The sequence below is a fragment of the Girardinichthys multiradiatus genome, chromosome 4 (assembly GCF_021462225.1).
Source record: "Girardinichthys multiradiatus isolate DD_20200921_A chromosome 4, DD_fGirMul_XY1, whole genome shotgun sequence".
In the NCBI taxonomy this organism is placed as follows: Eukaryota; Metazoa; Chordata; class Actinopteri; order Cyprinodontiformes; family Goodeidae; genus Girardinichthys; species Girardinichthys multiradiatus.
Window position 1 is genome coordinate 32,975,271 of NC_061797.1, and position 16,708 is coordinate 32,991,978.

The window sequence follows — 16,708 nt, forward strand, 5'->3', positions numbered from 1 at the left end:
CATATGTGTTGTTTTTTCTATTAAAAGTTCTCACTTTTATTTTGCTCTGCATTTTAGTCATTTACTGCTCAAATATGACAATAAGCACAATTTCTGACATAGGAACTGAGCAAAGGATTTAATTAAAAGAAAAAAAAAAAATCATCTTCCATTATTATTTTGTACATTTTAGGACATTCTAAAAATACTCTGGGCCCGTATTCACATAGAACCCTAAGACTAAAAGTAGCTCCTAGTGACGTGATTCTAAGAAAAATCTTAGAATTTCTCAAATTACCTAATGAATAAATAAATAAATACATATCTCTCTCTCTCTCTCTCTCTATATATATATATATATATATATATACACAAAATCTAGACAAAGTGCAGTACAATAATCTAAGCACTATATATGTGGATGGAAGATGTGTAAATGAGGTGAATAAGTATTTGCTGTATTGCACATACTGATTTCAGCAGCCTAAGCCTAAATGGTCATCTACAACGCTCCCTGTCTGTGGAGAAGTTCTCTAGTGTGCTGCTATCTCCTTTCTAGGTTCTGAATGGAGCAGGTACCGGGCCTGCTCACATTCCAGGCTGGTGTTGAAAGCAAAGGGAACGACGCATTTATCTGCTCGGGAATGCCTGTTTGTTCATAGTGTGATCCCAGGACACAATCTACCTTTCAGCACTCCTCTTTTCAGGCTCTGCTCCTATGTTCAGTTCGGTTTTCTCCTTTTTTTTTTCTGTTTTGTTTTGATCGTTTTACCGAAATAAACTTCATTATACAATAAGATCATACCAAAATACTGAATTTTAATATTAATATGAAATTAATTAATATCAAATAAATGCAGTATGAAAACCAGTTATAATAAGCAAATCAAAATAATGACAAGCATGTAAATAAGTTACGTTCAAACATTTTGATGTTGTGTGACAATTAATTTAATTTTGGGAAAAATAAAGAAAATTATTATTTTAAGACTTTTAAGGATTTTTACACTTACTACTTTCTGAAACAGATTTTTTTTCAGTTTAGTCGTAGAAGTGATGGTATTTACTAAAGCTTAAAAGCATGAATCTATTCATTAGTCATTAGAACATAACGAAAAAAAAGAAGTCAAGGTTCCTGTTATTCAATCATTTTAGATTACCATGACATGTTGACTGAGAATCTGCACCAAATTGAAATTGCCTTGTGATCATTTTTGATCTGCATTTCACTTTTTCCCAAGACGGACCGATGTAAACCCTGTGACAAACTGGAACGTTCCCCTTGTCTGGGAAGGGACATTTGATCCTCTGGTTATAGATGAGATCTATAAGAAAATGGACCCAAGAGTAGCTGTTGTGGTCTTTGCTGTTGGCAAGTATGTAAACAGAAAATTTTTGAAGATATTATGGAACAGCGCTTTTACTAGCTTGCTGCTATCTGTCTCATTTCTTTCTTTTTTCTTTTCAGTATTGTTTGTCTTTTGTCTTTTCCTACTAATTGATAGCCTTTGCTGTTTGCTTTCTCCAATCAGGTACACTCGTTTTTTGAAGGCCTTTATTGAGACAGGAGAAAAGTTCTTTCTTGTTGGCTTCAAGGTCACTTACTACATTCATACAGACAATGGAAATGAAGTCCCTAAGGTGAGTGTGTTTAATAATGTCTGCCTGTAGTTTTGCTCTGGAAATACTTCATGTACAGCTGTAAATACAGGTTTGGTCAACCAAATGTTTTTTAAAGTTTTTATTCAACATTTATTGGGCTAGCTCAATTGTCAATTGACATCTTTTACTGACAGTAGACTGTATGAAAAATAATACATTTCCTGACATCGACTTTTTGTTGCAGGAAAACAATCAATTTACCCAGGCTAAAACAAGTGGAGTCATAATCAGAAGAAAAGTAGCCTGTAGCCAAAAATGTGATGCCTCTTACTACTGCCTTTTTAAAATGCTGCATTTAACTTTACAATCACATATTGAGTCTACACTTGGACTAAAAAGATATTTTGTTTGAGTAGTAGTTAATCCAAAGATAAATTTATACCTGATCATCTAGTTGCCACTTTTGTAGAGTTGACTACTACTTTAAATAAGAAAATACTAACAATCCATGAGAGAAAATGATGTGGTAGAGGTCATGCTGTTATGCTACTGCCATTTGTTGTGAATGCATGGCAGGATCAAGACCCTAAAGCAGAAAACGTTTCTTTAGCAGTTTCAAAGAATTTAACCAGCACATATTGTTCATTATTGGCTTCAAGTTGCTACTAGCTTGATTGAATTATTAAAAGGACATTTCACCGTTGGGGTGCTCAGTCGATAACATCTTATTTCATGGTAAATACTGAGGTGGTGAAAAAGAATAAACAAGATGAAGAAATCCCCCTCAGTTATCAGGAATTTACATTCAGGAATTGTGAGTTGTTGCCAGCAGTGAAATCATCTTTGGAAAATATACAAATAGATGTATGTGCTGTGGCACCTATACCCAGAACCAGAGCCGAAGATGGGGAAGCAGCTTTTAGTTCTTATGCTCCACTAATCTGGAAAAAACTCCCAGAAAACTGTAAAAGCGCTGAAACCCTAAGTTGCTTCAAATCAAGATTGAAAACGTATTTGTTTAGAGTGGCCTTTGAATGTGTTATCTAAACATTATTAGTTAAGTTTTCAGTCCAACTGTCCTTTCATTTTCTTATCCATCATTCTATTCTCTTTATTTTTTTAATTACTTCTGTTGTTTGATTTTCTGTATCATTGTAATGTTTTTCCTTAAGTACAGCGCTTTGAGTGCCTTGTTGCTGAAAAGCGCCATATAAGGGTGTATTCACACTTGCCACTTTTGGTCCGCTTTAAACGGACCAGAGTTCGTTTCCCCCCTTGGTCCGGACCTTTTGTGCAGGTGTGAATACACTCAAGCGAATCCTGATCCGGACCAAACAACCGGACCGAGACCCACTGTTTGAGGTGGTCTCGGTCTGCTTCCAAACGGACTCTGGTGCGCTTCGCTTATGGTCTGAATACAAACCGGCCCCGATCCGAACCAACTACAAAAAGCGCACGTCTCTTTGGACATAAAAAGCCACCGTAGCCGGTAGCAAAGGTGTGTGTTGTAAGGTAATCATACCTGATAAGCTGTGTGTTGCTTAGCAACGCTACTGACTTGTTGTTGTCATAGAGAACGTCGGCGTTCAGCACACATTCTCCGACGGCGTTCCAACATTATAAATGGAACGTCTCAAAGTCTGTGTTGAATGAGCTGCTCTTCAGCCTCACAATAATATTGCAGCTGTAATAACGGCACAAATATGCAGAACACAGGTGCTGCACACAGCACGTCTACAGATGTTTTCCTAAATTTCCGGGTCTGTGCTCTGTCCCGCCCCCGTCATTTCTGTCTAATAGGAACAATGATCGTCACCCGCATGGCTTTGTTTACAAGTAATAGTTCACTTTCAAAAAGTACAATGTGAAAACAAACCGCACCAAATGAAAAAAATAAAGTTCGCTTTTGGTCCGGACCAAACAAGCAGACCAAATGACTTTCCTGGGGTGAATAAACCCTAAATAAACTTGACTTGACTTGACCTAAAAGGAAAGTAAGATAGCTGTAATGGATGTTCCAACCTAGAAAAAGAAAAAGTTCAGTGGTTCATTGAAAATATAAGGTCACTGCAACGAAGTCATTTATTATACCTTCCACTATGATGACTAGTGTAACTTTGTAGGAAGCAATAAAACTGTTGCTGTCTGTTCCTTCTAAAGTTTTTATATTTGGCAGGAACACCTCTCCTCTAGCCTCATGGAATGAGATACTTTCACAAGATGTATTAGTTTTAAAGTTTATTTATAATGTAAGTTAAAAGTTTATAATGTAATGCACCTTTCAGAAAGATAACCCAATTCATAACAAAGCTTGGATTGCTTCCATGATTCTTTGTGGAACCATAAAATCAAAAAGCAGGGAAAGGTTATGCAAGGAGCACAGGTAAAATACGAGACAATATTTTAATGCAGTGATCAGATTACCCACGGAAGCTGTGCCAGGAAAGACTGCCAAAAACTCATGAATCAAAGGAAAACAAAGAGAGAATGGCACAGTAACAAAGGGAAAGGAGTTTTCCATTACACAGTTAGATCATGTGTTAGAAAAAAAAAACTAAAGGCTTGAACTGCTTTAAAAGGGGATTGTGTTGGACTGTGCTGAAGCTGAATTAACTGGATTTTAAAGGATTTTATGATAGTAGATGATGATTTTTAAACAGAGCAGCTTATCCTGGCTCACACTTGATGCTCGCTGCAATATTTGTGATGCAATGTGCAAGACCAGCGGCGGCAATACTTCTAATCTGAGGAAGCACCTGCAGCGTTGCCCCCACCACTATACAAGGGGGGTGCCCCGCCTCACCAACCAGACCGCCCACCTTCCAAGAGGATGTAGTAATAGTATGTTTTAACAATTAGTGTTATTCGTTTTAATGGATCACGTCATGAAGGATTTCTGTCCCTGTGTCGTCACTACTCTACTTTCTATGGCTAAACTTGACAAAAGCTGGACAAAAACACACTCTTCATACTTTGTGTCAATTCAATTCAAAAATACTTTATTAATCCCAAAGGGAAATTAAATGTTGTTATAGCTCATATTATGAAGGTTTCCTCAAAGAGCCATTGTAGATGCTGATGGCTGTGGGCAGGAAGGATCTCCTGTAGCGCTCCGTCTTACAGCAGATCTGAAGAAGCCTTTGACTGAAGACACTCTGTTGTTGTAGGACAGTCTCATAAAGAGGATGCTCAGGGTTCTCCATAATGTTCTTCATTTTATGAAGAATCCGTCTTTCCACAGTGATCTCCAGAGGTTCCAGAGGAGTCCCCAGAACAGAGCCAGCCTTCTTTATCAGCTTGTTGAGCTTATTTAAGTCCCTGGCTCTGATGCTGCTTCCCCAGCAGATGATGGCAGAAGAGATCACACTTTCCACAACAGACTTATAGAAGATATGCAGCATCTTGCTGCAAACACCAAAGGACCTAAGCTTCCTCAAGAAGTACAGTCTGCTCTGTCCCTTCTTGTAGATGGCTTCACAGTTGCATCTCCACTCTAGTCTGTTGTCCAGGTGAACACCGAGGTATTTATACTCCTCCACCACCTCCACTTCTTCTCCCATGATAGAAATAGTTTTTGACTTATTCCTGTTTCTCTTAAAGTCTACAATCATCTCCTTTGTTTAATTCACGTTCAAAATGAGATGATTGTTTCCACACCGTGCCACAAAGCGGTCCACCACCTTCCTGTACTCAGCTTCTTGTCCATCTCTGATCCACCCCACGACTGCAGAATCATCCGAGTATTTCTGCAGATGACAAGAGTCTGTCTTGTACTGGAAGTCTGAGGTGTACAGAGTGAAAAGGAATGGTGAGAGTACAGTCCCCTGTGGTGCTCCTGTGCTGCTGACTACCTGGTTAGACTCACAACCCTTCAGTCTCACAAACTGTGGTCTGTTTGTCAGGTAGTCTTTGATCCAGGAGATTGTTGAGGCCTCCACCTGAGTCTTCTGGAGTTTCTGACAAAGCAAATCAGGTTGGATTGTATTAAATGCACTGGAGAAATCAAAGAACATGATCCTCACAGTGCTGCTGGCTTTGTCCAGATGACAGTGGGTTTGTTGAAGCAGGTGTATGATGGCATCTTCAACTCCAACTCCACAGCAATAAGCAAACTGAAGGAGGTCCTGATGGTTTACTGTTTGCTTACTCAGGTGGGCCAACAGGAGTCTCTCTAGGACCTTCATGATGTGAGATGTCAGGGCAACAGGTCTATAGTCATTGAGGACTGATGGGTGAGTTTTCTTTGGTACCGGAACAAGACAGGAGGTTTTCCACAACACCGGAACCTTCTTCTGGACCAAGCTAAGGTTGAAGAGGTGCTGCAGAATCCCACAGAGCTGCTCTGCACAGGCCTTCAGGACTCTAGGGCTGACATGATCTGGACCTGCAGCCTTATTCCTATTCAGTCTCTCCAGTTGTCTCTTCACCTGACTTCTTGAGACACACAGGTGGAAGGGGGAAGCAAAGGAAGCATCAGCATCTTCTGATATGGTTGAAGGCAAATATGTAGAAGCAGAAGGGTCTAGGGCTGAGGTGGAAGATAAAAAAATGTGAGGTGTTACTGGACAGCTGTGGGTCCTGTGGGTCAAAGGAAGGTGGAATGTCTGTTTGGCTGTGAGCAGGAGAGGAGGATGCGAAGCAGGTTTCTGAACTGAACCTATTGAAGAATGTGTTCAGTTCATTGGCTCTGTCCAGACCTCCATCGGTCTGATCTTCTTTCTGCTTGAAGCCTGTGATCTTCTTCATCCCTCTCCACACATCTCTGATATTGTTTTGCCGGAGCTTGCTCTCCAGCTTCTTCTTGTACACCTCCTTGCTGTCTCTTATCTTGACTTTAAGTTGCTTCTGTATAATCCTCAATAATTCTCTGTCTCCCTCTTTGAAGGCTCTTTTTTTCTTGTTAAGCTGGTCCTTCAGGTCACTGGTGATCCAAGGTTTGTTATTGGGGAAGCATCTCACGGTTCTGGTGGGGATGATGTTATCCACACAGAAGTTTATATAGTCGGTTACACACTCAGTCATGACATTGATGTCCTCTCCATGTGGCTGGCACACTGCGTCCCAGTCTGTAGCCTCAAAGCAACCTTGCAGAGCTTCTTCAGCTTCCTGTGACCATTTTCTCACAGTCCTCTTTATTACAGGTTGCCTCTGAACAAGGGGCTTATATTTTCGAGCAGAGAAAAACAATATTGTGATCTGATTTGCCTAGAGGTTGATTTGTCATCAACACTGACACACTGAGTTTCGTGTGCTCGCATGCAGGTGAACACAAGCTCCTGACAGCGGACGAAAAAACATGCCGCTAAAACCTAGAAAGCAGGCAAGGATATTTGCGTTTTTAAAAAGCACCAAATTTAGTTGTGATGGCTGTACTTCCTCTCCTGTGAGCAGCAGCAGGGTTAACTCTCCTACTCCTGGTACATATGGTGAAGGTAGAAGTACTTAAAATATCCCAAGTGTTTCATGCCCTGCCCCTGACATGCAGCTAAAGTCCAGTCACCACCGAATAAAAGTTTTTGACCTTGGCTGTCGGAGCTGAAATTATCCACCTGGATCTATAATACTGCTTGGTAATTAAATACAAGAAAGAAAGAAAGACAGAAAGAAAGACAGACAGTTAAAGATAAAGAAAAAAGATATAGACATATAAATACAGTCAGTCCTCTACAGCCAGAGGAAACCATGGACCCAGCCATTTATATATTCTTTTGAGTGTGTGTCTATATACACTAACCTGGTTAAGCACAAGATTTTTGTCAAGGCTGAAGAGACAATTTTCGTCAGCATCAGATCTACGGCTACAACTCCTGTATTCAGCACCGTTAGCACGCCTACATCCGTTAGTGACTTGTCGTCTGCAACCAGCGACATGGTTAGGTTTTAATCTGAGCATTACACTGTGTAGTCAGTTAAGGGTTTAAATGTTGAGGAAATGTTTAAAACAACTGAGATGTTACAATACAGACAGCTAGTTGTAGCCCATGTTCTAGATACATCTGTGTGCCTCTAGAAGTTCTGACTCCAGCTCGGTCCACACCTTGTGAAAAGCCGCCAAACCATTAGATTGGCTTTGCTTCAAAATCCTCTCAAAACTGCTGTAGTGTTTTCAACGAGGATGTTGGTGACAACAAGCTAAACCACAAATGAAGACCCTGGAGTTTAGTTGCAGCTTGTTTAATTGTCTTCATGAACATGTAGTGAAAACTGAAATGACAGAAAATACACTATATCTCAACACATAGAGACATATGTACACAAATTAAATGCGTCAAGCTCACTAAAATAACATTACAGAAAAATCAGCAATAATATCCAAACTCATCACTCTTGCATGTGAATCTTTGTTTCCCTAGCAAAACCGGGAAACAGTTTTTGCTTGAGCTATCTCCTCTGGAGTATGAGGTAGGTGACATTTGTGCCAGCCTTTGCATTTGCTGTTTGGATTAGTCCCATTGAAAGATTTTGTGATGTGGATAAGATTTGCTATAGCTCTGACTAAGGACTTGAAGGTGGAAAAGCGTTCAAAACGTTTACTGTTGAGTACTTGGAGGTGAGTGACATAAGTTCTGATTTCTGGCCTAATTTCTGAGTCTTTGTCAGGCTCGATTAAGTCAAACATTCCACTCACTTGTGGTGTCTTTGCAGGAGTATGGCGGATGAAGGATGATCCGGTGAAACAGGTTGACATTTTTAGCTGAGCTGCTGACAATGACCTCGATGCATGGTCTGCTGGGTTTTCCTCAGTGCGCACATAGTACCACTGTTCTGGCTTTGACGACTGGCAAATGCGGTGTGCTCTGTTGTGGACATATGTGTAGAATCTTCTAGAGTCATTACAGATGTAGCCTAGCACTACCTTACTGTCGGTATAAAAGTGTACTGCGTCAAAGTGTAAGTCCAACTCATCCTGAATGAGATCAGCCATTTCTACTGCCAAAACGGCTGTGCAGAGTTCAAGTCTTGGTATAGTTGGTTCTGACAGGGGAGCTAGCTTTGCCTTGCCTATTATGAATCCAACCTCAACTTTACTATCTGCTTGAATTGCTTTCAAATAACTTACAGCTCATATGGCCTTAGTTGATGCATCTGAGAATAAACACAGTTCTTTGTGCTTTGCTTGACTGAATGAAGTAGATATGAAGGTTCTGGGAACATGTAGTTCCTTTAGGTCCTGAAGGGAATTTCTCCACATTTCCCATTTGCTTTGTTTGTCCTCTGGAAGGGGTGTGTCCCAATCTGAACATTCTGAAGTGAGCTCTCTAAGCAGAGCTCTTCCTTGGATTGTGACAGGTGCCAATAGGCTCAGGGGATCAAAGACACTATTGACAGATGACAGAACGCCACGCCGAGTGAATGGTTTGTTTGTGTCGGCTACTGAGTAAGTAAATGTGTCGGTTGTCATTTCCCAAATGAGACTAAGGCTTTGCTGGGATTGTGTTTCTTCCCCACTTAAATCTAAGTCTTTAATTACTGGTGCACAGTCTTCTGGGCAGAAGGCCTGCATAACTTCCTGTGAGTTAGAAACAAACTTATGCAGGCACATATTGGACTCAGCGAGTGAAGCTTGTGTTCTTTGAAGCAAGTCTATTGCCTCAGCTGGAGAGGTAACAGAAATCAAGCCATCATCTACGTAAAAGTGTCTCTCCACAAATTTGACGTGTCAGCACCGTAGTCCTTTACACCTGCTCTGATGGCCTTGCGAAGTCCATAAACAGCAACAGCAAGAAATGGTGAGTTGCCAAATACATGGACTTTCATGCGATAGTTGATAACTTCCTTGTTTAAAACACTGTCCCTATGCCAAAGAAAACAGAGGAAATTACGGTGGTCCTCGCGTACCATAAAACAGTGAAACATGTGCTGTATATCTGCCATGATTGCAACAGTTTAGGTCCGGAAGTGGAGAATAACTCCAAGGAGTGTGTTATTTAAATCAGGGCCAGTAAGGAGGAAATTGTTAAGTGAATCACCACAGTACTGGGCACTAGAGTCAAAAACAATTCTGATCCGATTGGGCTTCTGTGGGTGGTAAACTTCGAATGTTGGAAGATACCAGAACTCATCTTCCTTTTTCAGTGGGGGTGCCACTTCAGCATGGCCATTAGAGAAGATCTTTCCCATGAAGGCTACATATTGCTCTTGCATTTTTGGTTTCCTGTTTAGGTTGCATTTTAAGTATGAGAATCTTGTGAATGCCTGCTCTCTATTGTCTGGCAGTCGCTGACGAGGTTCTTTAAACGGACGTGGGGCAACCAAACTGTTGTCTTGAGCTCTGTTCATAGAATTGTCCATTATTTTGACAAAAATTGCGTCCTGTATTGAGGGAGCTGGATTATTGTCATTTTCCGTCTGGATAAAAAACGTTTGTCTCAGAACTTGCTCAGGTGCTTTACTCAGCCTATTTGTGTGCGGCATTTCCTTGAGTTGCAGGAGGCTGCTGCATGGCTCAAAAACTGTAGGGCGACCATTTTCCAAGACAACTGTTTTGAAAGTGCTGACAGTTGGCCTATGAAGATTACCCAGACAAACCTCCCCGACTACGATACACCCTAAATATAAATGCTGGGCGAATGGTGCATCATGATGGCCATTAAGCCTCTATCTGACCTTATGCGCCCGCAAAATATCTCCCCCTAGTAACAGGAGTATTTCAGCTTTAGGGTCTAGTTCTGCGAGGTATTTTGCTATGGATTGAAGATGTGGCTGATTTAGCAGTGTGCTAGGAGTTGGGATTTCACTTCTGTTGTTGGGAATGTCCTGACACTCAATGAGCGGGGTTAGGGGGATAACTACCGACCTATCTAGTGACTCAATCTGGAAGCCTTGAGCTGTTCTGCCCCATGTTTCTACAATACCAGAACATGTTCTAAGATTGTAGGAGAAAGGTTCAGTTCCAATATCAAAAAGTTCGAAAAACTCTGCTCTGATCGTCTAATATTACATACGCTTTGATTGCTTTGATCTTGTAACCTTCAGGGTACACCCACACAAGACATATCTTAGGACATGAGCGACCCCACTGACCTGGACCGCACACATGTGTGCAGCTTGTTATGACATCCACTGTGTCAGGAATGTTTTCTCCCTCCCTGCCATTCTCATGTGTCGGTGAGGGAGCCATGTTGATCTGTGGTGGAGAACCGGGATTCATGATTGTATCATGACTTGTGCTCTCACATTCAGAACACGTCACTGCAGATTTACAGTCCTTTGCAAGATGAGTGTCTGAAGAGCAGCATTTGAAACATATTCCTTTCTCTTTGAGGAAGGCCTTCCTTTCGTTGAGTGGTTTGTTCCGAAAAGTCCAGCATTTTTGAGCGGGTGTGGCTTTTCATGCAGTGGGCAGTTCCTGTTAAAGTCCTTGGTGGGGAGAAAAATATTAGTTTTGTGCACAGTAATAGTTTTACTAGAGTTAAAGTTCTTTGAATAGAGTCTTTCTGGTTTTGAGTGTGTTTGGTTGTTTTATTGGTGGAAACTCGGATCTTTGCACACAAATTTGCAGAAATACTTAAAGGGTGGGAAACAGCCTTGATTTTCTTCTTTATATTGAGATCCATATGACATCCACCTTTCCTGAAGTCCATGTGGGAGTTTTTCTACAATTGGGCCTATTCTGCGAGAAGTGTCCAGATATTGTAGGCCAGGGAGGTAGCCGTCTTCCTTGGCGCTTTGAATCTCTTGTAGCAGATCCCCTAGTTCACGCAGCTTTATATTATCCTTGACCGTTATTTTTGACCATCCAATCGTTGGAAGAGCGAGTTTTTGATTATTTCAGGAGCAGCATAACATTCGCGTAGTCTCTCCCATGCTTTGTGTAGAGCTAATGTGGGGTTGCTGACATGTACTGAGCGTATACGTTTTACCTGATCGCTTGACTCCTTCCCTAACCATTTTGTCATGAGATCTAGTTCTTCAATGGGACTTAGGTGAACCTCAGCTGTTGCACTAGTAAATGAAGAGCACCATGCTCCATAATTCTTTGGCCTATCATCGAACTGGTAAAGGCCCGAAGTGATTAGATCTCGTCTTACCAATGTATTGGGCAAACGGCTCGACTGGATATGGAATGCTTGCCAGGTTTTATAGTGAGGCGTGAACGGCGAGCAAATCGGGTTGAGGAGAGTGTTTGGTTTCTCCAACCTTGGTTTTGTTTCATCTCTAGGCTGACTGGGCATATTTAGGGCAGCAACTTTGTCCTTAGTAAGCTTTAGTTCAGAGCTGATGGGTTGTGGCCCTACACTGTGTTCATCGAGGGGATCCCATGTTACAGATGTATCGGGTGATCTTACTCATGGGCGAGAGGTGGTTGGTACTTCTTCAGGACATGAAGATTGTATTATATCTGTTTGAAATTGTACATATTCACTTGTACGTTCTAATTTAGACTTTTTCTGATGGAGGTTTTCTGCTTTCGGGCTCCTCTTGTGTTGCCTCAGCTTCCTACAGCACTTGGGCTTCAGCCACAGCAACATCAACTTCTTTTTCTAATGTTATCACTTCCAATTTTGCCTCTATCTTAGCCTTTTCCAATTCACTTTGTGCTCTTTCAACTTTCAACTGTGCTTTTTTGGTTGCATAAGATACTCTCACCTTAGCAGCCTCCGCTTTAGCACGAGCATAAGATGCGCTTACTGCTGATTCAGATGAACGGCTCATCCTTACACTGCAAGCAGACTTGTTGCTGGATGCCATTTTGACTGTTGAATCATCAATTGGCGCCTTTTCACTATAGTGTTTGCAACGAGGATGTTGGTGACAACAAGCTAAACTACAAATGAAGACCCTAGAGTTTAGTTGCAGCTTGTTTAATTGTCTTCATGAACATGTAGTGAAAACTGAAATGACAGAAAATACACTATATCTCAACACATAGACATATATACATAAATTAAATGCTTCAAGCTCACTAAAATAACATTACAGAAAAATCAGCAATAATATTCAAACTCATCAGTATAAACTGTCATACGATGCAACTTACGGCGTTCCTGTCTGACAATTCAGAGTGGATGGCATCTGATAACGTTTCTATACTGCCTCTTGAATGTGAATCTTTGTTTTCCTAGCAAAACCGGAAAACCACAAGCGCGTGACCGGAACCGGAAGTAGAATTTACCAATAATATGTATTATTTTATTAATACAAACTTATTTAAAGTTGCACTTGGAATCTCGTGCTCTGGCTCCTCTGCTGGACAGGCGTGGTAAGGCGTATTCATCACTTCCTGTTTTCGCTGTTGAACTCGGTGGATTGTTTGGTGTGTGAAGGCTCTCTCGTTTGATCTGATTTCTCTCTACTGTGATACCTCTTACTTGTTCTAATACATAAGCACGTTAAAACACATACTTTCTGTTGCTGCTTTTAATGTTTGGGGACTCTCCCTGTCTTACACGGTTTTTTCTAGTAGCGGTAAGGGGTCGTTAGATTAGCATTAGCTTTAGCTCCACCATGGCAACCCGTTCTGCTGTTTCTCTCTCTGAGTCTCCTCCTCCCTCCTGCTCTCTGTGTCAGATGTTCAGTTACTCCTCTGCCTCCTTTAGTGATAATGGTACGTGTAATAAATGTAGCATTTTTGTAGCTCTGGAGGCGAGGGTATCGGAATTGGAGGCCCAGCTCCGCGCTGTTGAAAAACCAGCAGATAGCCGAGGCCCCTTAGCCAGCGCAGAGCGAGGGTAGCTCCCCGTAGCAGTCCTCCAGCAGAGCCCGCGGAGCCGGGGCCTCAGGCCGGCTGGGTGACGGTACGTAGAAAGCATAGTCCTAGATCCCAGACCACAGGTCACCACCAACCCGTCTGCGTTTCTAACAGATTTTCCCCGCTCAGCGACACACCCGCTGAGAACCCAACTCTGGTAATTGGCAGCTCCATAGTCAGAAACTTGGCACCAGAGACACCAGCGACCATAGTCAAATGTCTGCCAGGGGCCAGAACGGGTGACATCAAATCCTACCTGAAACTGCTGGCTAAGGACAAGCGTAGATACAGTAAGATTGTTATTCACGCTGGCGGTACTGACACCCGGTTACGTCAATCGTAGGTCACCAAAGTTAGTGTTGCATCGGTGTGTAAGTTTGCCAAAACAATGTCAAACTCCGTAATTTTCTCTGGTCCCCTTTCTGATCTGACCAGTGACGACATGTTTAGCCGCATGCTGTCATTCAACCGCTGGCTGTCTAGGTGGTGTCCAGAAAACAATGTGGGCTACATTGATAATTGGCAAACATTTTGGGGAAAATCTGGTCTGATCCGGAGAGACGGCATCCATCCCACTTTGGATGGAGCAGCTCTTCTTTCTAGGAATCTGGCCGAATTTATTAGTTCTCCAAACCTCTGACAACCCAGGGTTCAGACCAGGAAGCAGGGTCGTAGTTTAACACTCCTCTCTGCAGCTTCTGTACTGCTACCCACCCATTACCCTATTAAGCCAAAATTGAATAGATTAAAAAATTATCTCAAACGAGGAAATCAGGAAAATCTATTAAAATTAAACACAACTCAGACTAAAAAGAAAAATACAACAATTAAATGTGGCTTACTGAACATAAGATCTCTCTCTTCAAAGACTTTGCTAGTTAGTGACCTGATTTGTGACAATCAGATTGATTTATTTTGCCTCACAGAAACCTGGCTGCAGCAAGAAGATTATGTTACTATAAATGAGTCAACTCCTAGTAATTATTTAAATTTTCACGTTCCTCGAAATACTGGGCGAGGAAGAGGAATAGCAACCATCTTTCAGTCCGATTTATTGACTAGTCCCAGACCAATCAATAGCTACAACTCTTTTGAATATTTAATCCTTAGTTTTCCTCATCCAAATTGCAAATCACTAAAACCTCTTCTGTTTGTTGTTTTGTAAGGTGATGTAGGATCACCAGTAGTTAATCTCAGGTATCAACTTGTTGCATGCAATACCAATTGAATTATGTTATGCTGAGTGGTGTTTTGATTTGGTGCACAAGCGCTGCCGAATTGTGATTAATGTTTGTCCAGCTGATCTCAAATCAGCCGGGAGTTAGAAGTTGGACTTTTAAAAGTTTTTCATTCAAGGCAACTGCGGTCTGGGCCTCGCCCGACCACTCTTTGTTCCAGTTTTATTGCTGGAGATTTTCCACTGAGTTCCCGCCTCAGAGTTTATGACCCTTTGTCAAGATTTGGGGCGATCAGCTGGTAGTGGCTAAAGGGGCGTGGCCCCACCATTTTATCAGCTGATCGCTGCAAGCTTGACATCAGAACACCAGGAGGACTTCTCTTTACATTTATCCCAAATTACACATTTTTTTCCATAAAACTGCTGGTTTGATCTTCATAGACACTAAATGCGCATATATGTTTTTCTTTTATTATTATTGTTAGGTAGGCATTTTTTTATTCCCTTTGTGTAGAATAGTGCTTGTTAGTTGGGTGAAGGTTTTTGGACCAGAATAATGGTCTATCAGGATTATTTGGCTTCAATAAATCTTCATATATATAATTAAGTGAAGCGTTTTGTTTATTTCGTGCAAAAGTGATTTATCTGTCAAAACAAGGTCGAAGATCCCCACCTTCGGTGAAGTGGTTGAATAAACAGTGACAGTTGGTGGTTTTGGTTAATAATTAATAATTATTAAAGAGCTTTGAGCCCATAATCACAACACCAGAGGACATCTCTGATTTCTATTCATAAGTCATGATTTTTGGTTATGAAATTAATATTTTTCAAATTATGATTTTAAATTATAATTCTTGATTAATATTAATTAATCAATAATCATAATCCTTACAAGCGGATAAGCAAAAGTAATGAAATTAGGTGCAGGTGTTTGAAAGTGAAACCTGGTTTGACTCTTGAACAGGATGTAAAGTCATTTATAAACACAGAGGGAAAACCCACACTTCAAACTTAATAATGACAAAAGGACAGATTAATCTTCTCTTGCTCTCGGTGGAAGACACAGGTGTTTTGTCTTCCTCCCTCCCTGCTGATCCCTGCTTCTGCTTTTGTCTGTATTTTTTTCAGAGCCTCGCTTTGCATATCCTCCAAACTTGTAAATTATAGATTTGGTCAGCTGGACTCTCAACGTAATTGATCAAATTTATTTTCCAAAGGAAATGTTGTAGAAAAATTAGAAGACAGGGTATAGGAGACCCTCTTGTCCAAACGGGTCGTTCTTCTCTGGATACACAATGGATTCTTGGCAGCAGTAAAAGATTGTGTACCTGACTACGATGTTGGTCGCGGATGTAGAAAATGTGTACATATTTGGATTTTTGATAACAGGATTTCTGCTTTATGGAGTTGGTGGTGACTTGGCTTATCGAGTGATTTGCAAAACGTGGGTGGCTGTTCAAAGCATTCCAAAGCTGCCTGCGATGTTGGATGGAGTCTGTAGAGCGATCAACACTCAGTCTGAAATGTTAAGAGAGCAGAATCGCAAGCTGGACACGATTCTTGAACAGAATCGCAGCCTGGCAGCCTTGGACTCAGAGGTTAAAAGATATAATCTTGGAGAAGTTGTGCGCTCCAGATCTGTGGAAAATACCAGAAATTTGGCTATTTGGATTCACAATTGAGATACCAGTAAAACTCTTAAGGTAGTTGGAAATTCACATTTGCCTGAACCACAAAATTTATTGATTTTCTAAACCCGGCGCCCCAATGTGGTCTTGGCAACGTCTGCTAACTGGGTATCGACAAAATATCTCCTGTATGTTATATAAACACGACGCTCTTCCCCAGCACTCCCCTACCAGCTGTGTGCTGATAGGACTATGCGGCCGATTGATAAAACTTCCACCTCTCTTCTCAAGGACAATGGCGCTTCTATCAGTGTTGACAGTCTAATTCTTGCAAACACACTCAGACTTACATTTGCACCCTCCATATTCCACCGTACCCTTGCTGAATCTTTACTTATGTGTGTGTTGCTTACCCCTGCTTAGGTTTTTTGTACTATTTCAGACTCTATTCTGCTAAGAATAGAATCTGAAATATGATTTAGTTTTCCTCCTATCTTACTTTACCTAAATGTGTGATTTTATTACTTTTCATAGATTTTCAGATTTCTCAAAAGGATTACCAGGAAAAGCCAAATATTATTAGTATTTGAAAATTTTACTAAAGCTGTTTTTACACCAATGACCAGAGAT

The 16,708-nt window shown here is 41.2% G+C and overlaps 1 protein-coding gene across 1 annotated transcript in view; it reads left to right on the forward strand.

The window, feature by feature from the left end:
* LOC124866914 (globoside alpha-1,3-N-acetylgalactosaminyltransferase 1-like) overlaps window positions 1-16,708 on the forward strand; it is a 33,391-nt gene that overhangs the window by 7,731 nt on the left and 8,952 nt on the right. The window contains exons 5-6 of the mRNA XM_047362964.1: window positions 1,221-1,355; window positions 1,512-1,620. Coding sequence (XP_047218920.1) covers window positions 1,221-1,355; window positions 1,512-1,620 — 244 coding nt within the window. The remainder of the gene's footprint in view (window positions 1-1,220; window positions 1,356-1,511; window positions 1,621-16,708) is intronic.